This window comes from Brachionichthys hirsutus, chromosome 16 (genome assembly GCF_040956055.1).
Source record: "Brachionichthys hirsutus isolate HB-005 chromosome 16, CSIRO-AGI_Bhir_v1, whole genome shotgun sequence".
In the NCBI taxonomy this organism is placed as follows: domain Eukaryota; kingdom Metazoa; phylum Chordata; class Actinopteri; order Lophiiformes; family Brachionichthyidae; genus Brachionichthys; species Brachionichthys hirsutus.
Genome location: NC_090912.1, coordinates 7,287,371 through 7,314,837, shown reverse-complemented (window position 1 = coordinate 7,314,837; position 27,467 = coordinate 7,287,371). Strand labels below are relative to the sequence as shown.

General features: G+C 44.0%; 1 protein-coding gene across 2 annotated transcripts in view; it reads left to right on the top strand.

Annotated features, from left to right (window-relative positions):
- LOC137905323 (mitochondrial import inner membrane translocase subunit TIM16-like) overlaps positions 1 to 26,709 on the top strand; it is an 86,022-nt gene extending 59,313 nt beyond the window's left edge. Inside the window, exons 10-32 of one of the 2 annotated variants that reach the window (XM_068749548.1) lie at positions 3,440 to 3,445; positions 17,667 to 17,721; positions 17,865 to 17,922; positions 18,014 to 18,159; positions 18,266 to 18,364; positions 18,448 to 18,537; positions 18,622 to 18,790; positions 18,900 to 19,075; positions 19,154 to 19,262; positions 19,353 to 19,439; positions 19,568 to 19,710; positions 19,896 to 20,000; positions 20,300 to 20,385; positions 20,511 to 20,652; positions 20,726 to 20,815; positions 20,936 to 21,052; positions 21,164 to 21,299; positions 21,819 to 21,910; positions 22,099 to 22,185; positions 24,973 to 25,057; positions 25,710 to 25,846; positions 26,189 to 26,254; positions 26,550 to 26,709. In XM_068749548.1, coding sequence (XP_068605649.1) covers positions 3,440 to 3,445; positions 17,667 to 17,721; positions 17,865 to 17,922; positions 18,014 to 18,159; positions 18,266 to 18,364; positions 18,448 to 18,537; positions 18,622 to 18,790; positions 18,900 to 19,075; positions 19,154 to 19,262; positions 19,353 to 19,439; positions 19,568 to 19,710; positions 19,896 to 20,000; positions 20,300 to 20,385; positions 20,511 to 20,652; positions 20,726 to 20,815; positions 20,936 to 21,052; positions 21,164 to 21,299; positions 21,819 to 21,910; positions 22,099 to 22,185; positions 24,973 to 25,057; positions 25,710 to 25,846; positions 26,189 to 26,254; positions 26,550 to 26,630 — 2,362 coding nt within the window. In that variant the 3' untranslated portion in view covers positions 26,631 to 26,709. Of the gene's footprint in view, positions 1 to 3,439; positions 3,446 to 17,666; positions 17,722 to 17,864; positions 17,923 to 18,013; positions 18,160 to 18,265; positions 18,365 to 18,447; positions 18,538 to 18,621; positions 18,791 to 18,899; positions 19,076 to 19,153; positions 19,263 to 19,352; positions 19,440 to 19,567; positions 19,711 to 19,895; positions 20,001 to 20,299; positions 20,386 to 20,510; positions 20,653 to 20,725; positions 20,816 to 20,935; positions 21,053 to 21,163; positions 21,300 to 21,818; positions 21,911 to 22,098; positions 22,186 to 24,632; positions 24,736 to 24,972; positions 25,058 to 25,709; positions 25,847 to 26,188; positions 26,255 to 26,549 lie in introns of those variants that run through there. The other variant, XM_068749549.1, reaches the window with a different exon arrangement.
- Positions 26,710 to 27,467: the final 758 nt, after the last annotated feature.

Sequence of the window (27,467 nt, the reverse complement as noted above, 5' to 3'; positions counted from 1 at the left end):
GCCGCGCACTCCTCGGAGCGGAATGCCAGCCTTCTTTCAGTTTTAGATGTTGATTAACGTCAACCTGCACGGCCGGTGAGCAAGAAACAGTGAGCCACCGCTTTACTGCCCAGGGAGGCCGGTTCCGCTCATTATTGCGTTTTATTCAGCTCCTCTCACGCATCCAGACACGTTGACAGCACTAATTGCGTGATCACACCGACCCAAATTTAGCGTATCATTACAACCTCAACTTGTTCTAGAGTACATTTGTGGTTCAGTAATATTTGTGATAAATGTCCAAAGAGGTGTCAGGAAAGATTGGGAGCAAAATTAGAACACAATAAATTGACTGGAATAATATCCTATTAATAATCTGTTTGCAAAAATCCACATCACAAAGAACAGTTGAAATAAATTAAGGCAAAAATTGTTGATGTTTTTTTTCATGATCGAAACCAAATGCTGCCTTTAATGACTGCTGCTGCTCAGAGCATGCATTTGGAAGACTGCCAGATGCTGGTGTCTGTCTGTGCATCGAGACTAAGCAGCAGCAGGTTGTTCAGCCCCCCCCTTAAAAAACACAAAAACAAACTACTGATCTGAAATATTCCAGAGATGCTCGTCAATAAGGGATTTTTGAGAGCTACCTATGCGGTTACCAATGATAAAAAAAACAGTTAATAATATCTGTTTTATTCGGTTATGGAAACTCTTGATAAGGAATATATCGTGCCTGTAAACCTAATACACAAATGGGGGTCACCGTTTGGTTCGTTCACTGATCCATATTCAAAACGGGGAAAGCGATTGAATGTTTCCTAAAACTATAGTAACAAACTGCCCGCTGGCAGCTGGCAGCCCGTTTCAGTGTCAGCCAGTCCCAACTCAGTAGAGTAAGGCGATATCTCACAGGAACTGTGTCGCCGCCAATGTGTGCTTTGAGTCACACGTCACAGAACTCAGCAGAACTCCGAAGCCTCTTGTGTATACAGTACTACATTATTTGTATTGGTTTGACGTACTGCTTCAGTTTTCTCCACGTGTTGATAAGAGACAAAGAAAAAGACATTTCTGTTGCTGTCACCCTCCCGCCGTTGAGCTGAAGGCGGAGAGATTCTCAGCAGGAGAAAAAAATATGACAAACAATCTCCCTCCGGCCTTGAGTTCATCGCATGCGTCTCCTTAAACCACCTCCAGACGAGGAACGCCCGCGTTCAAACTCCTTGTGCCACGCTTATGTGTTTTGCTCGGTTTACTTTCTGATAGCTGTCTCCATGCAGTCTGTTGCTGCCTGTTCCTGCTCTTCTCCCTCTGCCCCCTATCGTAGAGGAGTTAATATGTGCAACACACGCTTGGTACCATCTGCAAGCCATTACAGTAAATTGCAGGAATAGAGAAATGATTTCACGCATGTCCTGCAGGGTCCAGATGTGTCCCTTCAGTCACAGCCACAACTGGGGTTTTAACGCCAGCGAGATTAAAAGACGGGGTAAGAAATCAATCTTACTGTGATGTCCTTATCACAGATGTACGAGCCCCACAAAGCCAGCGCTCTGTTGCCAACTCATTTACTCAGTAACTAGCTAGACCACCAGGACTTAAACGGTTTCAACCAGGCAGCAGTGATGGTGGGTTCTTCATCTTAATTATTCAGCTTGTCTCGGGTGGGCGGTGAAGACAGCCGTCATCTCCAGATGAGCTCAGTTTCTAGGCGGGAGACTGTCTTTCATTAATCTGCAGGATGTTTAGACTTTGCTGAGCAAACCTTCGGAAAAGTCCGTTTTGCTGCGTCTTGCCACGTATTGTTCCCACTCGAAATAATTAAATAGATGAATAAAAAAGAAAAGCAACCCAGTATAAAATACAGAATTTCATTGCCTGTGAAGTGATGATGGTTTCGGTTCAGAGTGACCATAATACGGCGTTTATGAAGCCCTCGTAAAGGTAATTACAAGGAATTCAATGATGACAGTAGTTAAGAAACAGAATGATGAGATGCAGTAGAGAGCTAGAAGCTCTTTTTTGGGGGGGGGGGGGGGGTTGACTCCTCCAAGTGAATGATTCTAGAAGCACTATATATATAACACAATAAAACTACATGGTAACAAGAAACTATGAAAGACATTCCTCATGTACATTTATTTCTCAGGGCTTTATTCAAGTGACTTCATCGTTTGAGAGGAACGTTCTCTGAAATGACCAGACCGGCCTGGGCTCTGTATGACGGGACGGTTGCAGGCACCTGGCCGGTGCTGTAAATCACAGTGTAACATCAGTGCTGCGTGTCCCGTCACCACTTTAGGCCGTTAATCTCCCTGGCTGTGTGAGAGGTGGCGAGGCGGCATGCAGTCCACTCCATTACGCTGCCCAGGGGAACCAGTAAAACGCTGGTTTGCTGCCGAGTCAGTGCCGACCTGCTAATGGTTTAAAGCTTAGGACACTTAGCCGCATGGCAAAATGTTGCTTTCTTATGAGGTGAGTGTGATGTCTTATTCTTGCTACCATTCTTTTTTTTTTTCTTCTAGAAATACATAACCCTAAACCGTTTAGCTTTTTTTAGATTTTATTATTCGCCCTAGTGTTTCATCAACCAGCAGACGTTCTCCTTCTCCACCCGAGTTAGGCCCTAATCCCCACCTCATTTTTGGCTGCTCTTCTCATTTCCTTCATCGTTTCTGAGTGCATGAGTCATTTTCCTCCTCCATTATAAGTTATGGTCACTTTTATTCTGCGGCTCAACTTTACAGTATGTCGAGGCCATTGCTGCCTAACATTTATAAATCCTGTGTGCGCTGCAGATCTAAGCTGCACACAAGTTCATTTCTTCATTTTCTTAACCGCTTAATCCAAAATCCGGGTCACGAGATCTACTGGAGCCTATCCCAGCAGTCTATGGGCGAGAGGCGGGAGACACCCTGGACAAGCCGCCAGTTCATTGCGCTGCCACACAGACAGACAAGTTTAATTTGAATCTGTGGCCTTCTTGCTGTGAGGCAACTGTGCCACCGTGCTGCCCGTGCACACATTATTTTATTCGTTGGTATATTCGGTGGTGAAACAGAGGTCCCCCACTCCAAATGACTGTGTCAAATTCCATAAACATCGGTCAATAACAACCGAGATATTGAGGAACACATTTTGAAGCTCCATTGACTGCAATGTTACCGAAATGTTCAAACTAATCCACAATCCAGGATCCAAAATTTAATAATATGTTCCTGGTAACATTCCCAACATTTCCTGAAAATGTCATCAAGATCCGTCCAGAAGATTTTAAGTTATCTTGCTAACGGACGGAGGGACAAACAAATGCTGGCGATTACATAACCGCCTCGGCGGCGGTAAATATGGGCCGCGGGTGTTGCTGGAGCCCATCCCATCTGACTACGGGCAGGAGGCGGGGTACACACCCCGGATGAGACACCAGCTCATTGCAGGACTGCCTCTCGGCTTTCAGTTATCGGTTAAATCATGTGCGTCATGATTGATTCACTAATTTAATTTTCACTTGGTCACATTTTGCCTTTTAGTGAAATGCAAAATGAGCCATTGAGAGAGAGTAAAGGCCCCTTTTTTATTTTTGGAATGAGAATTTCTTGTTGTTTTTAGATTGTTTAGCTTAAATTATTTGTTGTTAAAAAAATAAATAAACTTCCGTTTTTATTTGATAAAGCTTTTGGTTCGTAATCATTTTGCTGTGAACTCTATTGTATGCTAGCCTAGCGGACCACCATGAAGATTACAGCTGTATTCATACGAGGCAATCATACCCTGTGTGTCCCTTCAGATAGATGAGCCTGTCTTGGTTTTAGCTGTATGTGTTTTCTTGTTTACAACATGTCTGCGGTGGTGTTTTTTTAATTTATTTTAACTTCTTGAAAAATAGTAGCAGACAACAGACACAGAAGCAAACCCTGCAGCAGTGATATAAAGCCAAGGAGAGAGGCAGATCAAGCATGGGAGAATGCTTCACCACAAAATGACATTTCACTTACTCCATTATTCACCACATTGTCAATCAAACAACAAACATTATGTCTTTGGAGGGACTTAAGTTGGTTGGATATTTTTTGTTTCAGCTCCAAAAAGCAATCCATCAGATCTCTAAAAGCTGATTGGGTGGCACAGTCAAAGGATGCATAAAGACACTTTTGTCCAAATTCCATGAATTTTGCTCTGTGACAAACCTGTGGCTGAGGAAAACAATTCCTGCTGTGAAATGATAAATTGCGATCAACTGAGTGGAACAGTTATGATACTTGACTGATTCTTGGAGCTCTATACATTACCCAGAAAAGACGTTGGTGTGTGATTATGTAATTCATTTCTCAGTGGGCTGCTTTTTTTTATTTATTTTTTTTTCATCGCTCAGTTGGGGTAGGAATGTAAAGTATTAGTCATATTTTGCACTCATCAGCACAATTAGTGAGCACAAACGCAGGAGGATGAGGGTAGGAGCTGTTTATCGGATCAAGTGCTCCTTTGGAATGATCCTGGGAAGAGTCCCATTCCAAAGCCCAACTTATTATAAGCGTGTGATCTTTGTACTCATTTAGTATCTACATACGTATTAGTATCTGTTTTCTGTAGATGCACACACCCCCCCTCTGCCTTCACACATAAACGCGCTCTGGCGGCGGTATGTGTGCACCGTCATGAGACATGACGGGGACCTCTTCTCGAGGCCACCTTTCCTTCAGGTTGTTTGTGGGAAGGAATATTATTCAATACTCCTGTGAATGGAATCTTGGAGCATCCACGGTTAATTAGCCAGGCCTCTGTGGGAACCTGGATGTGACAAAAAAAAAAAAATATATGACCAACATAAAGATGATTGAGTGCAGTCAAGTTCCTTCTGTGTGAGAACAAGTGGGGCGTTCCAGCGGGACGTGCTATAAGTTAATCAGCCTCATAAATCTGTCTGCGGGAGAGGAAGCGTCGGGATTACAGCAGTGCCAAAACCATGTTCACATTTCATGCTCTTGTTTACCTTCTTTAGTTCATCTTTGGTGAATTGGTGCAGCTCGGGAGGGGGGGGGGGGGGGTCCGAAAGCGACGGTTCAATCTCAGTTATCTGGGGGGTGAAGAGGCTTTCAGCCTGAATGCCACTTTGCCCTCTCTCACCATCCATTATTTGGCATTGGGCAGGAACCTCGCTTTGGGAAACACAGAGAGAATGTTCTTATTTGAAATCTTTCTGCTGCTGGTTTGTCTCTTTGTTTATTGTCTTGTTTTTGTGTTATTAGTTTATTGTCATTATGACTGTGGGTTTTTTCCTATGGATTTAGACCTAATTTGAGCACGTTGATGTGAGCTAGTTAGGCCAATGAAAAGCAAAGAGAAAGCCCTTGACATAAAGACCAGAAGAATCTCTGCACTGGGCTTTTAAGGCAGCGAAGGCGAACACACGGAGATCGAGGGGGGGGGCGGGAGGGGGGGTTGAGCGGTGGTTCGCTTTGAGGTTTACTGGTCTGATGACTGCACAAGCTGGCGCTTCTCATTAAGGGGAGAGACCGAGACAGACAACACAGCTGGCCAGCGCACGCTCAAAGCTGAGGGAAGCCATTACGGCACATTTTATTGTTAAGAGAATGAGGAATCCATCATACATAATAATGATGAGTTTCCCAACTATATCAGTCTGATTGAGAACATATTTCCTCTAGCAGCTCCGTGATTTGTATTTCCCTCGCCTCCCTCGCCCTTTAAAGTGCGTGTGGCTGCTGTGTCAGCTGTGGTGCCGAGTATTTGCGGATAGAGCAGTTATGGCCAGTTTATCGCGGCGTCTCGAGGTAAAACCGACGGCCTGCTGCTATCGCTGTGACTGATAAGAATGATAGAGGGTGAGAGAGTGCAGAGAGGAGATGAGCTATCAACGGGGGGGAGAGGTTAGGTTGAAGGGTGAATGTGTGTGTGTGTGTGGGTGACCTCCCCCTCTTTGGTTCTTCAGTGGGTCACCAAAACTGGCATTTTCCCATGTTCCTCATTCAACTTTTTTTTTCATTTTACGTTAACATTAAATTCCTCCTTTTCCACATCGAAACGCATTTGTGTGTTTGACTCGATGCTACTGGCCTTCACTGTGCAGAACTAAAATTGCAATAGATTGTTTTCACATCCATCTGCTGTCTTTACCTTTAAATCATCAACTTGCACATGACAGCTTTTGTGATTTAAAAACTACCGGTACGCCTGTTAAACCTTGATGCACCCATTTTGCTAAGAATGGACTTTTTTCAGGAGGCGTCCTTTGATCCAGAAGTGAAATTGAAATCGTCATTGTTTGCATATTCATGTCTCAGTGAATATTTGCAGGAACGTCTGCTGCAGTCGGCCACAGAGGCTGGGACTACTCACCTGAAATATAAACGCAGATATATGTGACATTATTTTAAGAGCACCTGGCCTTCAGCACCAATCAAACAACCAACCGGTTCGGTTCTTTTGATGATCGCCCTCCTCACTCCACCAGGCAAACACGTACTGTTTTGCGAAAACAGGATCTATCCTGATGACAAAGAAACTCCACAGAGGAGTGACTTAAGTGTGTTTATAATTAAACACTAAAATAAGGTTGAGAATTGAGTTGAATTGAAATGTAGAAAGAAATAAAAAGAGTAAACCGTGTCTTAGCAATAGCACAACAACAGACAGACATTTAAACTGTCAGTCTGGTATGCCAGGTATTGAGTAACAGCGACATACCAGTGGCTTTAATGCAACTCCAGCTTAGTAACACAATGTTCACCACGACTGCTCTACATTCCCGAACAGAGAGATTACAGCAACTATGTGACACAGGTCACATCAGGTAAACGCCGCTCTTCCAGGTGGCTCATTTGCATATTTGAAGGGAAGCATTTCAGGTTCCGTCTTTGGCAGCTGTTCGGAACTCTGCCGCTCTCTTACCTAACATCATGCGTATGTTGCTGCCTTGTTTAACAAGGATTTATTTCTTCTCTTTCTGTTTTCCTGTGTCATGTTTTTTTTTTTTACGTTAGGATATAATATCTTTGTGAAGCCGTTTTGAGGCTTGCCCAGACAGTCATTGTGTGATTTGTCTCTGAAATGACCTTCCCTACTTAATTAAACAAGGTTAAATCAAAGCAAACCCTCATGCACACATATAGCAAGCCTTCCTTTGGCTGTGGCACATGGCGCTGATGGCTGGAAGAGATGGCTGTGTTGGTGTAGGCTTTAAAAAAAAGAGAAGTTGATTAAACGAAGAGAAAGAATAAAGGAGATTGTTGTGCAACTATTGTTTTTACTCATTTTAAAAGCTAAATGCAATTGTCATTTTGGTATTTTTTCCTGTCTTGTCAAAAACATTTAGCTTCATCCGTATTAAATCGGCTGTTCCAGCAAACGGCTCAAAGCTTTCTCGTCATGTAATAGTGCAATGGGGCCTTTATAAATGCATGCTGATTGTTCAAATCCTTTGGCTAAGAAGGCAACTCCAAAAGAGTTTGTTCGTCTTTGCATTGATCTCCCTTTGCTTTCGACCACAGCCTCGTAGTTCACTGAAGTTCCCCTCATACGGGTGGCTACACAGCATGGCCTTCCTCCACACACTAAACTGTGTGTGTATGAGGGTGTGGGTGACTAAAGAACGGAGGGTAATGGGGGTGGATCTTACTGTAGCAGCTTCAGCTCACGATGGCAATCAAGTCGAAGCAGCGGCGTCCTCTGTGAGGATCTCTATGTCGCTTTCTCTGTTATGTTCCGTAACCCTCCCGGTCGTAGCATGATAGAGCTCAAAGCTTTTTCATGATGACATTCATTCACACACACACACACACACGAACACAAGGACGCACATATCTCTCGTGATTTACTACACAAATGCGACCTTATCTCTTGCAACGCTCTTCCTCGCTCAGGCTCCTTCTTTTATTCTCCGTCGGTCGGGCTCTGCTACAGTAAATCTTCTCTATTTAGTGAGGGTTTTATTGGTTTTCACTGTACATATCCCGGCTTTGCTCATTAAAATGGGTGATTTAGAGTCGCGGCGTTGAACCCACCAACAGTAAAACACAGACTTTCGTGTGCAGTTTGTCGACCCAGGACAAACGGAGAAAGGAGAGGCCGAGGTCTGATACTTCTCAGGCAGAAAGTAATCAGAATACTTTCATAATCCCATAGGGAAATTATATCAGCAACAATGCTCCACTCAACAAAGAAACAGAATAATTAACAGAATGTACATAGTGCAGAAATAGATAAAGAAAACAATAATATATACACATACTTAACAGTAATAGAATTTTACAATGATGCATTGTAAAAATTAAATGAACAAATGACATTCTACGTCGTTCAGTTTTTGTGGGGGGTGTTCTCAATCCAAGTGTCCGTGTGCTTCTTCGTTGTACCAGGAGCTGATGGAGGGGGTGGGTGTTGTTATAAAGGGCGTCAGTGTTCCGAGCCCAGTCCAGTTTATTGTCTATGCGTACTCCCAGATATTTACACCATTTCCTTTGTCTTTGCCACATTGAGCTGCAGGTGGTTTAGCTCAGACCATTAATCACAGCCCTGTACTCAGCCCCCCCGCTGATACATCCAACTATAGCCAAATCATCAGAAAACCTCTGAAGATGGCATGACCCTAACCGATAGCTGAAGTCTGTGGTGTAAAGGGTGAAGAGGAAGGGAGCGAGAACAGTTCCCTGAGGCGCCCCAGTATTACTGATCACCCTGTCTGACGCGCAGCTCTGCGTCCCGGTGGAGGTATGGGCTGTCTCGGAGCAGTCTTGTTTATAGCTTGTTTATATATTTTGTTGGTACACTTTAATTGGATGACTTTATTCAGTCATGAATGACATCCCAAACTCTGTTGTGCGATTTCTCAGAAGATTGCTTTTGTCACCGGCAAAATAATCCTTTTTTGTGTGTGTGTGTTTATAAATGCTGGAGATGCAAGATATTCATCTGGCAGGAGTGGAATTTCTGCCCTTGAGAATTGAGAGATCGACGAAGGAGATGAGGGTGATAATGTGGCGTCTTTGATGGACCAGAAAAAGCACGTTTGGACACACATTCACAGCTGGCGAGATGTCCGTATCGCTCAGAGATGAGTCAGATTGCCTTGTTTTAAAGACGTGCGTCCTGGTAGACAGGAGTGCCGATTGACTCGGTTAACTGACTCTGATAAAGCACGACTATGAGACACCGTGGAGTCAAAACACGTGTGAAGGGCATTTGATAAAAGGCGCTCTGTTGAACGCCTCGAGAATGTTTTTGCAGCTCTAGTCAAGTTGGAATGGAAAAAAGTTTTTGTAGGGTTTATAGCACTCTCCTTGCTTTGTTTTTCTGAACTCTCCCTCTCAAGTCGACCCTCTAACTCATTTGCACGCTTATTACCCAGGGTTGAAGAAAAAACAAGATTAAAAAGTAATGATTTGTGTCCATAAATTACTAGGTTTTATGTTTCGAGCATTTCCAAAAATCCTGTTCTGGCTGTCCATGAAGGGAAGTCTCTCTCTCTCTCACACACACACACAGACATTAGGGTGAGAATGGCCTGGTTTGGATCATGCAATGTCAGCTTTGGATCAAGCGCTGCCATTATTTGAGGTTCGATGTGAGCCAAAAGCGCTGCTCAAGAAGCGTCCGGATGGTGTGATGTCGCAGCCCATGTGCGGCGTCTGCCAAACCGTCGGCCTCGCTGGTCTTTAGCTGCCGAGTGGCCGTTGGAGAGGCACCGCAGTCTGTTGAGTTGGACACGATTTCAACAGGGCCACAATTCATTCATCAAGATCATTTTGGTGGGTTGTGTTTTTACAGCCGGCCGTACTGAGAGCTTCAGTCTGTGCATCGAATCGGGGCTTTACCACGGTAGGAAAAGTTGGCACCGAAGATTAAAAATCACTTCCAATTTGTTCCATTTGACAAATCAATGGACAATGTGGAGGGACTGCTTCAATAGAGCCAAGTAAAAGCAGAACTTATGATCTGGCCGTGGTATGCAAATACCAAATATCTATTGATACACAAGTGGTTTTATTAATTCATTGTTAGATTTATTATCTGAATCTCCCCCCTTGCCTTGGTGTTATTTTATTAAAAGAGAAAGACTCCGATTCTTGTGGCGTGTGAAGGAGCGGGACCTTTGGGAGGCAGAAGTTTATTATTGAAAGGGGATAACAGTGGAAAAGTTACACAACACTCTCCTCCACAGTTTGCACTCAAGGTGGAAGTCGCACAAAGAGAGGATTTTTATTTATTTATTTGGCCAATTTTCACTGCATGAATCCTTTCTTTTTTTTCTGGCGTCTCGTGTACTGTCAAACGTTTGCAGAATTTATGTCTGCGTCGTTGGAAGAGATTCTGCCTATCGAAGCACATCTTTAAAATATTAATATTTCAGAATAATCCATCAGCTTCTGGTCAGATGAGGAAAACAGTCCCCCCCCCCTCACTTCCACTGAAACGTGATCTCCCGTCTGCGTTCAGCATTTTTGCTGCAGCCGTGACAAGAACTGGACTTTCCTCCGGTGACCTAATAGCAGAGTGTCGTTATGGTTTTGAACCCTCACCTCTTCTTTTTGCGTGCTCTGTGCCAACTCTTCCTCTATTCTGTTGTCTGAAGCATCCGGAGGTTAGTTCCCAGGGCCCCCGCCGTCAGGTCATTTAATGGTCATCTAGCCAGGCTACTTGATGCTGAACCCCAGGGGTTAATGTGGAACGTGTCTCTTCCTGGACTCAGCTGTCATCGAGCAGTAAACGGCACTATGAAGTTACACCTCCTACATTAAGATGCAAACAGAAATGCTCTTCGGGGTTGGAGGTATCTCTATGTATGCCCAACCACAAAGGCTTTCTTCCTTCTATAGTGTGCATTTTAAAGCTTTATGTTCCTTAGTGGGACTTTGGCACCCTTGCTGAGAACCACCCACGTCTCACTACAGCCCTCCTCCATCCCAACCAGCCCACGGAGCAGCACATCAAGCCCCCTTTATGAACAATGACCTGGTCGGTTCATAGGTCAGCCGGTCTAGACCAGTTTACCACACCTTTACAGGTCTTCCTGAGTGTGTAAGTGTGTGTTGTGCAGATGTGTGTGTGTCAGATTTGTCTATGGGATTAACCGTTTTGGGAGTTGAAGCCCTGGTTTTCTCTTTGTGTGCCACATGTATGATGTGGGGGGGTGTTTAATTGGGAACTTGTTTTTCTTCACATACTGTATTTACATTTTTTTGCACAGATTTGATGTGTAGCTTTTGGGACTACCTCCTCCTATGATTGCGTCAGTCTGAAGATGGAGCAGTGCTGATTCCTGCTTCCTGAGGAGAGAAAGGGTATTATGGTGTCAGAGGGGGTTGCTGCAGACCTGTTGACACTGGATTTGGGGAGTTTAATTAAATCCTGCATGTTCATGCATGTGTGTGTGTGTGTGTTGTTAGGGGCCAGCAGACGAGGCCTGATGAAGCAGCTTGGCAGGCTTTCTGAGATCCTTGTCGCTGGTGCTCAGACACGGCCACAGCTGGCCTCTCCAACAACAATCCGGGCTTTTCTTCCCTTCTCAGGAACGTAGCACGTCAACTCTAATTCCCTTCTAATGAACTGGACACTAAAAGTAGCTAAGCAGGCAGGCCTTGCACATTTATTAAACACACACACACACACTGGCAAAATAAATTATGATTGAAGTACAGTGGAGAAAGTGTGTTGCTGAATAAGACCATACTGCAGCTTGACTTAAACACCTGCGGAGGATCTTTGAACTTAGAAGCAGCATTAAAGACCACCCCAGACAGAGCTGTCCTTCAGCCTCTACGATGGCATGAGAGCCTACAGTATCCACAGTGTGTGTCTTTTGTGTATTACCGTTGCTTTGAAGGCACAGAACCCAGGATTAGTTTTTCTGAATGCCGTGTAATAACACATTTAGCTGTCTTCACCGTAATCCTCAAAGACACTTCCAGAAATCTGGGTAGGAAAAATATTCTCTCCGATTTACACAAAAGGTATTTTAAGGCGTTATCAATGCACATCCTTATTGAAATGAGGTGGGGAAAACGGAGAGTGACAAAAGTTTTACTAGTTTTACTTCTAGATACTTGTCATCAATGTATATTTCTGTACCAAATGAAGTGTTTTTATGTCAGTCTTGTCAGTCAAACTCACTTTCGCCTCCACCAATTAAGAAATAAAGTCACAGTTAACCTGGAAATGGATCAGAAATCTCTCCAGTCATACTGAGGGTGAAAATGTTTATCCAAAAGACGAGGAGTTACTTGGTATAAGATTCTGACAGACTTAAAACGATTATGCATGAGTGGTGTAAACTGTACCGAGGTGCTTTTCTTTTTGACCTGATCGCATCTGGTGCCAGAGAAGCAGTTCAGCAATGTTGCTCCTCTCGTCAGAGTGAAACGAGTTCGATGATGAGGATGCGACAGCACAATTACAGAGGTTTTATCTATTTTTGAACTTGCGAGTTTACAAAGGTGACAAAGCTCATCAGCCGTGATCTTTTGTTTTGCTCGCTTTTGGTTTGGTTTGTTCTATTTAGGTGAATAGTTATGCTTTAAAGTTTACAGGGAAAAGCTCTGCCAAACCATTTGTTTTTGCTGTTTACAGGATCTTTCCACAATCTTATGACATGTTTGCCCGCGAATCTCCTGTGGAAAGCATTTATAGTCTTTTATTTCTTTGCAGTGCAGCATAAACCAAGCTCGGATTTGCCATCCTGGAAATGGTTTTTACAAGTCCGGCGTTGTTCTGTTATGAATCTCATTTAATCACCGGTGAATTATTCCGCACCACTCCTTCTATTGTCGGGATAATGCGAACACCCGATGGGCCTGCCGCGTTTGTGTGCGTAAAACCATTAGCCGTGTCTAACTCCTTCACACAAGAGAAATAACCGTGAGCCAGAAAGAGTGCGTTCTGTCAATAAAAACGGAGAGCAGGCCGGGTTATCACAGGAGCAAACGGATAATCTGCCATCACATGAGCCGTCATTGTCAGACAGTGATTAGGGAAATAGCTCATGTGGTCACACGTTTAAATGGGAGATACAGATGATTAGTTTCCACATATTTTTACAGATACTTTTTTTTGCCTGCAATTTATAAACATACCAAATTATGAATCTGCTCTTTTGTGGGAAATATCAAATGGAGCTTCAAACGTTGTTAGAAATTAATGGATGGTTTCAATCGATTTCACTGTTTAAATTTATTGCACGAGAAGAGAAGATCTGATTGGCTCACCACTTTGATTCAGGGTAAAATATGTCAACAACTAGACAGACTACCACAAAGCTTTGTGCTGTCATTCATAGTCTGCAGAGGATGCACCATCGGGATTTAGGGTTTTCCTTTGTTTTCTCTCTGCTGATAGTTTTCTTGATCATGAATCACTTTCTGTTTAGATTATTTGGAAAATATCATCATGATAACGTGCTAAATGAAAATGGTTCTCCATTTTAAACCTGCTAGACGTAAGCATGTTAACGGCATGAGCGTTGACAGCAGCATTTAGCTCAGTCTCAGGACCGCGAGTAGCGAGTAGCGATGGGGGCATGACACCAGGATTTACGCTCGAATCAGTCAACACATTAGGATTCCAAGAAAAACATTGGCGTCAACTGCAGTCTTAAATAAGTAATCAGGGCCGTGCACTGTGGTCTCTGATCCCAACCCAAAATACACTGAGTTTGATGTCAATGTGAATGCAGGAAATCAGGCTGGCTGTTTATTGAACAGATGTCCTCTTAACGTTTTAATTGTAAAATCAGTGGCTCAAAGCTCACAACTTCATGTCCGCTGTTTATGTCGTAATGTGCCCCGAGTGGCCTCGTGGCCTGCTGCCATAATCCAAACATTATTTTATCGCCAAAGCCTGTTCCAGTTTCAGTCTCAAAGTCGCTGCTGGCCAGAAGGAAAAAGCAGAAGCCTTCTGGGAGAGCCGGACGAGCTGCAGACCAGCAGTCTATGGAGGCAGGGGGCCTGATAAAGTGGACTGTCCTAGTTCACAGTTCAGCAGACCCTTCACCCTCAGAGATATACTGCCTCAGAACTCACTCCCACCGACGGGATGATATAAGCAGGGGACTGATAAAAGGAGAAATGGTTGAAATGAAAAGTGAGATGTGTGGTGGAGACCACAACTTGATTCAAAGTTTGACCATGATGACCGGTTTCCAACACTGTGGAGAGTTTCTGCCGCGTTTCTGATTTGTATCTCTCACCTCCAGTTTAAGGTTAAGTCAGAATGGTTGGGATTTGAGGTTCACCCCCCCACTGGGAACTTGTCAAATTTGAGCGGTCATTTTGAGCTGTAGTTAAAAATCACACACTGGCCTCAGAAAACTTTGCAACATGTACAACATGTGGCATCCTCTGTAATTAGATCAATTCACATGGAGAATACCTACGCGAGAGGAAAAGAGGAGCGACCACAGGAATGGCTGCAGAGGATGGAATCTGTTGTAGAAAATAACATAAAATAGTTGTCATATATAGAGTGGATGGAAATAGTCATGCAAAACCGTTAACTGCAGACTGGTGCCCCTGAAAGTTGTTGTTCTAGATCTTTCCAGAGCTCATTTTGATCCTGCGTAAACCTGAATAAATTGAGAGGTGGACGGCCATCTGCTTCGGCCTCTCTTTTGGCAGCTCTCAGCTTTTGACTGGAGACGAGGATGTTGTCTCACGCCCGAAGAGCGTGATCTCATCCAACAGAGAACAGTTCCTTTGACTGATAGCGATCTGGCCGTAGCTCGAGCTCATAACCTTATACCTGTGCAGGCTCATTTCATTAGCTCCGCCTTTCCTCTGTGTATAATACACTGCTGTGTGCCTGATGCTATCAGAACATCTGGCTGTGCCTTCATGAGTGCACACAAGTGAGTAGTGTGTTTGGTATGTGCATTTTATTTTTTTAATACTTGGACATATTTTGTTGTGCTTGCAGGGACATGCACGGCTTTGTAGTCTTTCGATGGCATAGTTGCATAACATTCACTAGAAGGGACACTGTTACGTCATGTCGTGCACTGAAATCCAATGGAAAGCCATTGCAATTTGTCTGTTGCTGCGTCCTGAACATTCTTCATCCGTCGTGACGTCTTTGGGCTGGAAATCAGTTGTTTATGTTTTTAGAATCTAACTTGAAGTATTTGTATATTTCTATATTTAAAAAATATCTTGTTATCTGCACTTCAAACACACACATTCCGCTGTCATCCCTCTATCCATTCACCATGACTCAGTTATTCCACTGATTTACACTACATTATCAAACGACAACACATTCTCATAATCATAATTGACCTGGACTTTCTCATATCCAGAAACACGCAAACGCACATTAAAGTATCTTAGTATGCCCGTCGTATCTGCTTGTGCTGAAGGCTGCTGTCATGGCGGAGGATCATTTTATGAGTTTTATTTGGTCTGTGTGAGAGAGCGATGGCAGATAAGCTCGGAGGCGGGACAGGCTGCTCATCACACGGCTGGAGGAGTCTTCTGTCTACTAAGGAGCTGTCCCCTTTTACTCCTAAGATAACATAGTATAATAAGATATTTTTGCTGTCTGTTTGCAGCCTGTCCTCTGTGAATAAACGGGCCTGTAAATGTTTACTGCCAGAGTCGACCAACGTGATGAAGTGTGCGACGTTCGCCCCCACAATTAACCCTGCAAGACTGTAACTGTGCACCCCTATAAATGCATGTGCATATACATCACTCAGCTACATTAATGGCTTCTATATGTATGTTTCTTGCGCGTAAATATGCACACGCATGCCCGTATGTGTGGGAAAATGGGCTGGTGGTGCGGCGGAGCGTGAAATCAATAGTAAACAGGGGCCATTATGAGCGATAAAGCGCCGCTCCCGTTAAGTGACTGCTTTTACTGTGAGAAAGCCAGAGATAAGGTGAAGAGAAAGTGAAGGCAGTTTGGAGAAATAAATGGGATTAGAGGCACAAAAGAAACCGTGAGGCATAAGGAAAGGAGGCCAGGAAGCGAAGAGTGCTGTGGGAATGGAGGTGTTTAGGGACTGTAACACGGGAACGCCGTCACACTTAGCCATGCGTAGGGTTAGAAGGAGGTGGAGAGAGAGGAGGCGCATGTCTGGAGCAGGACTGTTTGGTCGACATATAAAGACGGATGAACGAGAGATGAGGACCTTTTAATTTCCATTTACCCGGAAATGAAAAGGTTTTTCGTGGATTGGATCTTTTTGTATATTCTCCAGTGGGACAGTTGATCATTATGGGATCATTTTATTAACTGCTGTGATACTGTCCAATTTTCAGTGCTCTCATGAGATTTAATTCATGAACTATATGTCAATCGCATTACCGGCTGTAACTATTTGCCCTTCTCTTTCATTATTGAGCGCACGTTCTTTGTGTATTTATGTAATTATCAATGTCTCAATGCGTATTATAGTCTGTATTGATATTTAGTACTTTCATTTTAATCAATGCTTTAGTTTCTTTAAGTCTTAGACTGTGCTGTCTGTTCTTGCACTCGAATTTCATGATCAATCTGGAAAACAAACAAAAAAACTAGACTTTATACCCACAAATGCAAATAATTTTCTGAGCTGACAGTGTCATATTGCCAAGCTGAAACTATTGCGTCATCAGTCTTGTCTTCAGCTTTTGGCAAAACCGCCAGGAGAAAAAAAAAAAAGACGATCAAAAATGAAAATGACACCAAAAAGGAAAAAATGTATTAAAAATGCACAGGATCCAAACGATTCCGTGACATTAAAATCTCATTTACTTTCCCAATCCCTCGTTCTCCCTTACTCATATCAGGCAGATGGCTGTGGAATTGCTCAGTCCGCCACGTGTTGATTATCTTTCTGATTTCACAAGCAGAAATGTTATCGACTTTCCTCACAGATCATTTTTATTGTCAGGGGAAACTTTGAGAGTTGTTCCATCGGAGCTGGAGCCGATCCCAGCTGGCTATGGGCGAGAGGTGGGGTACACCCCGAACGCGTCGCCAGCACATCGCGGGGGACGTGCGGAGACGGACGACCATTCATACACTATGGACAATTTAAACTAATCAATTCACCTAAATTGTTATGTTTTTTGGAGGTGGGAGAAAACCGGAGCGAACCCACGAGTACCCGGGGAGAACGTGCAAACTCCCCACAGATAGGATTCAAACCTGGTGCCTTCTTGCTGTGAGGCAACAGCGCTAACCACTACGCCACCGTGCCATCTCTATCACTTTTAGATCAAAAATGACATGGTGACATCCTCATTGGCTCCACCACACATCAGGCGATCTGGTGGTGGATGCTTCGATTTGTAGGGCTCATGGGAACGTTCAGAACAATGACACTGGTGGAATAGGGATTTTCCTGATTAACTATCAAATTAGTAGCGACTACTAACATCTAGAGTTTTCATGATCAATGAGTCCTGTTATATGAGGGTCATGGGGAGCCGCTGTTGCTTTTAGGAGCAGTGTCGAAATGGGGAAACCAAGTCGCCTCGCCGGAGGTTTCCGGTCTCTGAATGTTGTTTCATCAGACATATTCTTTTCTATTTGCCTGACCTGCAAACATTAGTATAAAAAAAAAAAACATGACACCACAGGTCATCGGTTCAGAGCACTTTACATATAATATTGAGCCTACAGCGCCACCTAGTGGCACTTCTGCGCATGATTTGAACTTCTCAATTTCTTGTCCATCTGTTTTCTTTCAGAATGCTGATCCCTCTGTTTGATGAGGACACTGGTCTGCTCATCCTGGCTGACATGGTGAAGTGAATGCCCTACTATTATGCATTTTTGAAGTTAAAACCTTGAGAAAATGTGTGACATATTAAATATTTATGCCTGGTGTAGTTGTGTCAGAAATCAAAAATGCAGCACTCATGTATGAAAAAGTGACTTTCCCACAGGGAGCCATGGGCATCGACTGTTTTGAAGTGTCCACCTCTGAACCGTTCCTCTCCCAAGGTAGAGATTGGTTATCCATCTGATCAGATTTTTACTGCCGCCCCTCCTTGTGTCTGATTTCTCAATCATTTTTTCTTCCTGCATTCTTTAGTGGGCCACTGTTTGACAGACGCCTCGACACGAGGAGTTGCCATGGTGCCTAAGCTGGCGATGGATGTCATGTCCTGTGAAGTGATGCGCATACTTCAGATGACGGACAACTGCATCGTACCGATCAGCTATCAAGTCCCTCGGAAGGTGTGCGTGTGCGTGTGTGTTTTTTACAACACCGCCGTAGCGAATGCTCATGTTTTCTTCGGTGTTCCATTCATGAGAATCGGCCTGCGCTCCCGTTGTCTTCCAGCATTCGGGTCAGGAGTTTCATGATGACCTTTACCCGGATACGGCGGGCACAACTCCGGCCATGTCCGCTGAGGAGTGGTGGCAGGGGGGGAACAAGCAGGTGAAGCGTCTCCACTCTCAGACACTGTATTGTGTCTTTGCATTGCATAAATGCATCAACCCATCAGCTGTGTTTGTTCTCAGGTGGAAAAAGTCAGCCTCGACCCGGAAGAACAGCCCAAACCAAAGGGCCGGTTACCTCCAAAGGAGGTGGCCAGAGGAGGGGGCAAGGAGGTGAGTCATTCTGACCTGTTCCTAACATTGGTGTGTAAAGGTTTGCCCTTCTTAAATCGTGACATCTGTCCTTCTGTTCAACAGGATCCACGTGGCGGCTCCACCTCCAGTAGTCCTCTGAGCACTCCTAGCAGCAGCGCTGCCCCATCACGCTCTCCCTCATCCACCTCTGGCCTCTCCTCAGGCTTCCTCCCCAGCCCCAGCCCCAGCCCCAGCCCCAGCCAGACTGCCAAGGCCATCCAAAACATGCTGGGTAAGAACCAGCACACACCCAGAAATGCTGACACCACAGTGAAGGAGAATTCTTCATTTTGGTGTCAGCATTTAAAAAAAAAAAAAATGTTTCTCTTGCTCTGATTCAGGGCCAATCTCCAAGTTCCGTCACATCCAGGGTTCAGTGATGCACAGGGACACGCACATTACTAACCTGCGTGGCCTCAGCCTGACGACGCCAGGCGAGTGTGATGGCTTCGATGCCAACCACCAACGCATGGCGGTGCCTCTCGCCACCTCTGGGGGTCAGATTGCCATCTTTGAGGTATGGCAGACACCGGATTCTGAAAGCGCGCAGCTATTCTGAGCGTGAGTGCACTTCAATGACTTCTCGTCTCCTCAGCGCTCGCAGCCCGGTCGGCTCCCGGACGCTTCCCTGCCCACCATCCAGAACGCTGTCAACGTGGCTGACTTCTGTTGGGACCCTTTTGACCCAAACAGGCTCGCTGTGGGTCAGTCGGCACACGTGCTGCTGGATAGTTGTGAGCATTTGCAGCCGGATGTACGATTTAACATGTGTATCCGTCTCTGCCCCATGCTAGCTGGGGATGACGCAAAGATCCGAGTGTGGCAGGTACCAGAAGGTGGGCTGAAGGAGACCTTGACTGAGCCTGAGCTTGTTTTACAAGGTAGGACCAAGCCCCGCCCACTGACTGCCGCTCAGTTTAGTTTCTGTGACATCATTGAGCGAGCTGACACATAGAAGGAAGAAGCTAACGATAGCTAGATGATTGACGGCCGCTGTGACCCCTCTTAGGCCATACGGAGAAGATTTACTCCATCAAGTTCCACCCTCTGGCTCGTGGACTGCTGACGTCCTCATCCTATGATCTCACAGTCAGACTGTGGAGCCTGGACAGCGGAGATGAACTCAAAGTCCTCACCGGACACCGGGACCAGGTGGGTGACCTCGGCCCAGGCCTTGAGCACATTGTCATATTCACAGGCAAATATGAAATGTAGATTTCTTTTCATGTTGGACATTAGGCCATCCAAAATGGATGAGGATATGCATGGGTCTGCTTCCACGCAGGCGAATGCATCAAATGTTTGCGTTGACATTCTTCTTCCTCTTCTATATTCAGATCTTCAGCATGGCATGGAGCCCAGATGGCAGGCTCCTGGCTACAGTGTGCAAAGATGGGAAGGTTCGCATCTATGACCCACGCGGCTCCACCGAGCCAGTGCAGGTATGTCTGAGTCATTGACACAGGAGGATGCAATAGAAGAGATGGGAGTCGACTTATATCCACCGTTCATTGAACAACACTTAGCTCTGCTGGGCTAGCATACAAGGAACACATAAAATTAGATTGTAGTGCATGCAGATGGGGCAATATTTTTCTTGTCAGAGAAGTGTTTATAAAAAACAACCTTAGTCTGAGTGTTTTAGAAGCTGCAGATCAATCACTTCAGAAAACCCTGGTTCTTTTTGCTTCATGTCCTAATTAGATCCTGACCCAAACACTTTGTCTTGCCTTTCTTCCAGGAGGGCCCTGGTCCTGAGGGCCACAGGGGAGCTCGGATTGTGTGGGTATGTGAGGGCAAGTACCTGTTGGTGTCAGGATTCAACAGGTAATCAGCATGGCAAAGCCTTTTTTTTGTTGTTTTTTTAGACCACAAAGCAGGCAAATTAAAATTAAGAGCAGTCGGATCAATAGTCGGCAAGTCACAGCTGATTCTTTCCTGTTGTCCTTCAGTCGCAGTGACAGAGGACTCTACCTGTACTCTGCTGACGTCCTGTCCTCCGGAGTCATCGTCAACACCCAAATCGATGTGTCCCCTTCCACCCTCATCCCTTTTTATGACCCCGACACCAGTCTGCTCATCCTCACTGGAAAGGTAAGCCTAAGAGTCATGTTCACGCCAAAATTAAAATAGGAGGAGTACACTGTGAGCTTCGTTTGTCTTCCAGGGTGATACCAAAGTACACATTTATGAGCTTGTCCCTAATGCGCCCTACTTCATCGAGTGCAGCAGTTTCAACTCTCCTGAGCCACATAAGGTGACAACTCTCATTCATTTCATTTTTGTGGTTGAGTTGTTAGTCGTCATGCTCCTGCTCAGACGCGATGCAGACTGCGTTGCTGTCTGTACCATCTTCCGGATTGTTTCCTCTCTGCAGGGTTTGGCCTTTCTGCCTAAGACGGCGTGTAATGTGCGTGATGTGGAGGTCGCCGTGGGGCTGATGCTCACCAAGACGGCCATAGAACCAGTGGCCTTCAGTGTGCCGAGGGTCAAGGTGGGCTAGCTCCACCGCCTTGTGGACTACTTTCCCTGTGATGGATATTTCTTTAAGAAAAATGTATGTAACTTAAACTCAGTCGCTGGAACGTCGTGTCTCCGACTGCAGAAAGAGTTTTTCCAGGATGACGTGTTCACAGACACGGCAGTCTGTTGGGAGCCAGCTCTGACTGTCTCTGATTGGCTGTCTGGATCCAGCGGGCAGCACAGAAAGATCAGCCTGAAGCCAAAAGATATGACTCCAGGTGCAGACACGCACCACGGGGTTAATAGAGATTATGCAACACCCATTGTATATTAGGTTTGGAGTATCTTTTTTTTTTTTAAATGAGGACTCCATGCAAAAACTCCAAGACATGCAGCACAGCTGAACCTAAACCACATAAGTAAATGACTGCAGTTAGCTCAGTATCATAAACAACACCAATTGAATGCGATAGAAAATATCCAGTGGTATTTTAAAAGCATGGACTTTGCCCGGGAGAAATGGGCTAAGGGCTGCTGATATCTGGATATGCAATAGTTTCAGTAAAACCGTGTTGAGATGTTTTACTTTGAGCTATTTGAACCGTGTTTCTTAGGTTTGTTTCCTGCAAACAGCTGATGCACATTTTGCCGGTAAATCTAATATATAAGATTTACCGGTACAGTGATAAATCCAGCTCCATGCATCATGCGATCTTGTCTAATGCCGATGGATATGCTTCTGTCTGCAGACAGCAGAGATCAGTATTGCTGCTGATAACTGTGTGTGTTCTGTGTAGTGAGTGAAGCCCCGAAAGAGGCTCCAGTCAGGAAATACCTGCCCTCTTCTGTTTACCTGGAGGAGAAGACGGACGAACAGAAGAAAGAAGAGGTGAGAGCAAGAGGAAATACTGCACTGTCGTCCGGTCCCTTAAGAGTTCTGTCCACACTATGCCGTCTATTCAAATACCAGAAGTACATATTATCAATGTTAAATACGCACACATATGGTACACGGAGTACTTTCTGAGAAGTTGTTTTACTATCAAGTGTGTGTGTGTGTGTGTGTGTGTGTCCCAGCTCCTCAGTGCTATGGTGGCTAAGTTGGGGAACATTGATGACCCGCTGCCACAGGATTCTTTCGAGGGGGTTGACGAGGATGAGTGGGTGAGTCTGGGTGATGAAGATGAGACTCTAAAACAGATTGAACATCTGGCATGTCTCTGCAGTAAAAGTTGCCGACGTGATTATCCTCACTCAGTCTCTTCTATTATGACACAAAACACAATTTACAAATTATTTTCTGACTGTATGAACGTTCATGTGTGACTTAACACTAATTCATTGTACATCTGTTCCACTTGTGTCCTCCAGGATGACTAGAGGGAAACGTCATCCTGCGTCTCGGTTATGGTGCCAACAGCAGAGAGAACAAACCACTTGTCAAAATGCCATTTTTGCATGCGATGGTGCCGTCCACCTGACCTCTGAGCTTAATCAGCAAACATCTCAGCCTGCTGCAAACGCAAAAGAACACTGCACAATGTGAACGTACGAATGAAAACCTCAGTGACTGTAACTTCTAATATCGGTTTGTTCCACAGTCCTTTGGAAAAATCCGATGTCTGGGTGTCGAGCTCATCATGTCAGTCAGAGATTTTACAGAAGGAATTCTGGGATAAATCTGATGAAGTAGTCACTTCCTCAAAATAAAATGAAGATTAGAAATTCATTTTCGAAAACGAATCCCACTTTATGAGATGATGTAATAATTAATATCAGGGGAAAAAAATAATTCAGTGCAACAGGAAATAAACAGCAGATAATCGAAGCAGTTAAACGTGACGTTTATCATTGTAACACATATGCTCATGGTTTGAACATGACGATAATGGCCTTTTCTTGTGGACCAGTCTTTTATTGATTGATTAAGATTCCAGGTTTTACATAATGGTTGCTATCAGGGTGCGTATTTATCTCAGCAGTGGACCACAGCTTTGGGTTTCGTTGTTGTTTTTTTGCATCCTTTGAAAGTGATGAAACGAAATGATCACGTTGGATCATCACATCAGATAAAGGAAACCATCGTCTTAATATTTGGCCAGATAAAACACGCGCATGATTATATTGAAGCCTGCAGCGGCTTCAGGTTCACCCGTCTTCAGGTTCGGACACCAATATTAACTTCCCTTTGTTAGTCAGTGATCAAATGAGATATAACATGATATTGTATGCGCTAGTTTGATTTTAATGTTTTTTTCCAGACATGGGGGTCATATAATGGTTTTAAAAGTAGGTGTAAAAGGTCAACGTTGTGCATTAACAAACCAGAGGGGCCTTTGTGTACTCCAAGATGATTGTTTCTGGGCATTTCAACTCTTAATCATGATCTTAAATGGCCTTTTGATTCTTTTCTCTAACTAATCATGGTGTTTGACAATAATGGGACAGTATTAATTTACGATGGAGCATGTAATTTTCCAATCAGGGATACATCGGTGCCAATAACAATCCGGCCAGAGACCCTCAGAGTGTTTTTAACCGCAGCCTCTGATGGACTGGAATAAACCATCTCTTCAGTGTGATCACGTTGCACACGTGAACGGTAGATGTTGTCACTGTTTGTGTGAAGTTGAGTCGTATGTGCTTGAGATTCTCAAATGCCACACACTTTGTAATGTTTGTATTTGAATAATTTGCCTTCTGTTGCGTTAAAAAACAACTTCCATTTTATAATGTGAGGAAAGAGTTGTTGTTTCTTTCTGTCTTGCTTGTGTAATACTTTGTGGGGTGGGGTTTAAATACGGCCTTATAATAAACACCTTTTGAACCCAGTACTACTCGTCCTTCTGTGATGATGTAGTAGATTGGCTCCTAAATGGGAATACCGGGAACAACAACATGGGCTCTTCAGGACAAATTCAATTGATTTTTATTTCTTTATTTCCAGATACAATAGGCAGAAACCTTAATCAGAACCCGGCCATCTGCTTTGACCAGTTGAGTGAAGAAAGAGAGGGGGGGGGGGGAGTGATGGAGAGATAACGACACAGCAAGAAGGAGAAAAAGAAAGACAAGACAGAGAGAACATAATGCATTTACAACCAACACTTGGGGTCCACAGAGTTCTAGTGGGACAACAGAAAATACAATGGATTAAATGTGCATAGTTAAACATTTCTGAAACAATAAATAGACAAATGACTTGCAAGTGTCCTGTACTATAGTCGTAGTTTTTGGAATGCCTTCTACATATCTAACTGGGAGAAAATGATAAAGATAAATCAATAAGCATAATCATCAAATATGTTAAACTTAGGACAGTGAAGTGCCATACTAGAATCAGACAGTCAGGCTTGCGCAATCTCCTCTGGGGGGGTTCAGAGATATTTGAACCTTTATCTGTCAGTAAAATATCTTTCAGCATTCAAATCGATTTATTTTAGAACGAATACCGGTATATTTTTCTATCCTACTGCCTTCAAGTTACATTTATTTGCTGTTGGTTATCGTATTATGGAGTCAGTGCTGCTGCAGGTTGGCCTCCTTGCCACAAGGTGTCAGTATTACAAATCCTACCGTCGGTATCGTTGTTCTTGAATCTGTGACGTCGTTGTTTTCTTGAACTTTGACCCCCGCAGTCACCTTCATTACCTTCGATGTGTGAGAGTAGAAGTCCGCCGCTGTCCGGAGGAGCTGTTTAAATATTATGACATGGTGAGAGCACCGTCTAAAACGATCATGTTTATGTTTCCACGCCGACGCTAGCGAGGCACAGCGGTGTGATGCTAGCGTTGACACGAAGAGCTCGTTCAACGCAGTTACAAAATGCATGTTTACACCTTAAATTGTTTTAGAAATAAACCGGAACAAATGTGAGTCAATGCCTAAACTGAGAGGATGGGAAGATTCCCTCGTCCTCTTCCGTTCTGAAGCTGTGTTTCGTCTCTGCAGGCGAAGTATCTCGCACAGGTCATTGTGATGGGAGTTCAGGTGGTCGGGCGGGCCTTCGCTCGGGCATTACGTCACGAATATGCAGGTAAGAGTCACACGAGTCGATCCCGCGAGCTTCATGTGTGGAGCTGAAAGTGCTTCACAATAAAGACCAAATCAGGGTGAACAGCCTTTGTTCAATAATAATAATGATAATTGGGTTTGAAGCCACATCACTGCCCGTTGTTTATTCCATCTGAAACATGAGCACCATACATTTAGCAATGTTTTCCTCCTCAGTATTAGTTCCACCAGTGACCCTCCTCTTCGTGGGCTGGTACAACCAGCTTTAGGTCAGGGGTCGTCGTTGGCTATTCCACAACTGGGATGTCTTCCTCTTCCTCAAACTGGACATAGGATTAACTGGATAAAGTTGTGGGGGGGGTTTTAAGCTTGTGTTTACTCACACAAAAAAGTGTGGCTAAAGCGTGCAGATAATATAGAGTAAGGATCAACAATTTTATCCTGTAAATCCCACGATGTCAAATAATAATGCACAATAAAAATGGTCATTGCATCTTTCAACTTTATTCAACTCTTAAAAATAATCCCAGAATTGTTCATTTGGGTTCGGAGAAATGACTTTATTTAATGTCAGCCCTCCTGGGTTGCAGCTGTGTGTGTGGAACGAATGGAAGATTGTCGTTTTGGTCGTCTTTCAGTGATGTGTTCGTCGTGTGCTGCGTTTTCTCTCGTAGCAAGTCAAGCTGCGGCTAAAGCCAGAGGTTGCTCATCCCAGGAGTCGGCTGCAGCCTCGAGTATCTCCGGGATGAGTCTGCAGGAGGCCCAACAGATCCTCAACCTCTCCACACGCTCTCCTGAGGAGATCCAGAAGGTCCTTGTCTTTAATTTACATTAATTGCAGCGCACGTTTGCTACCGTCAACAAAAGCCCAGGTTGCTCTGACTGCATACATTTTTACAACAACGCCTCCTTTCTGTTTGAAGAAGTAATGTGGTCATAAAGTATTATCAGGGTTAGTTAAATCTAGCGCTCTCAAGTAAACATCAACGCCATGCAACGTGACTCTCCGGAGGTGATGAGTCATCGGCCTCAACAGCAACTTCCTTTCACCCATCGTCTGAGAAAATGCGTCGGCATGTCTTTGCTGCTGCCGCTGCTTGAAGTGAGGTCTGAAAGGTGGAACGTGATTACAGTTTTGTTTTCTTTCTTCCAGAACTACGAGCATCTTTTTAAAGTCAATGAGAAGTCAGTGGGCGGTTCCTTTTATTTACAATCAAAAGTGAGTATCGTGTATCTTTGGATGTAACAGTGTTTTACTGAACTCACCAGTCAGTGATGGTTTAACTATTCAGAGGAGAGTTGAGTCCAGTGTTTTGCGCTAATCACACATTTCAGGTTCTCAAGAGTTTTGCAACACTTCACTGAATATCCTGTACTGGCATTAATATAAAAGAAGAAAAAAAATGCACACCGGGGATGGATTGAGGGTTATTGGGCTAGTTTCTGAAATGAACGTAAATATAATAAATAATAAATGTATCAGAAAAACTAATGGAGAAAATGTTTTCGTCCAGGTGGTGCGCGCTAAAGAACGTCTAGATGAGGAGCTGAACATTCAGAGGCAACAAGAAAAGAAGCAAAATGCAGAAACATGAAGAATCGATGATCGCCCTGACGTTCCTCACCGCGTCCTCTGTAAATTATAAGTAAATAAAATGCCTCCCTTTTTCTGTATCCTCGACTTCGTGGCATTTCTTTGGCGGGGGTCAGTTTGAGAATAGAAGCACAAACTTAAGAGCCCCGGGTTCTTGTTCTTTTTATAGCCATATGTAAAATGTTCTTTAATATTATTGAAACCCACACGGTGGATCTTAACGGTAGTGATCAGAGTGCGATGCTTTTATTTTCACCTTCTTCGTCCCGTGCATGTGAATTCCTGTCTTGTTATTTTGCAGTGTGCAGAAATGAAGACGAGTTGTATCAAATACAAGTTTATTAAACATTTTTCTTTTCATTGACATTTTTTATCAATATCGTAATAGAGTTCCTCTAAAACAGGAGAACACCGCTATGTTGTACCGATTGGAGACTTTTACAACTCTAAAGTTCTGCACGTTCGACCACAGAACATGATGCCGGGAAAAATATATATTTTCATATCTTTTTTTTTTATATAGTGTATCATTTCTATATTTTACCTATAATAAAAAAGGCACTTGGAAAAATTAAAATACTGACTTGATCTCACAAATGTGCAAAAAAACAACTTGAAACAGGCCTTGCGTGACCTTAGTCTTATCATTAACCCTTTGTGCAACGCTGGCACTTCACTAAATGGCACCCCTTTACGATGGATACTAGCCGACTAATGTAGATTTTGTTCCCAGGATCTCAGTTCCACTTGTCATGGCATGATACAAGTGTTACCAAAAATCTCCAGGAGCAAGTATCGCTTTTGTAATAAGACTTTTGGATGAGCCAATTTAACAACA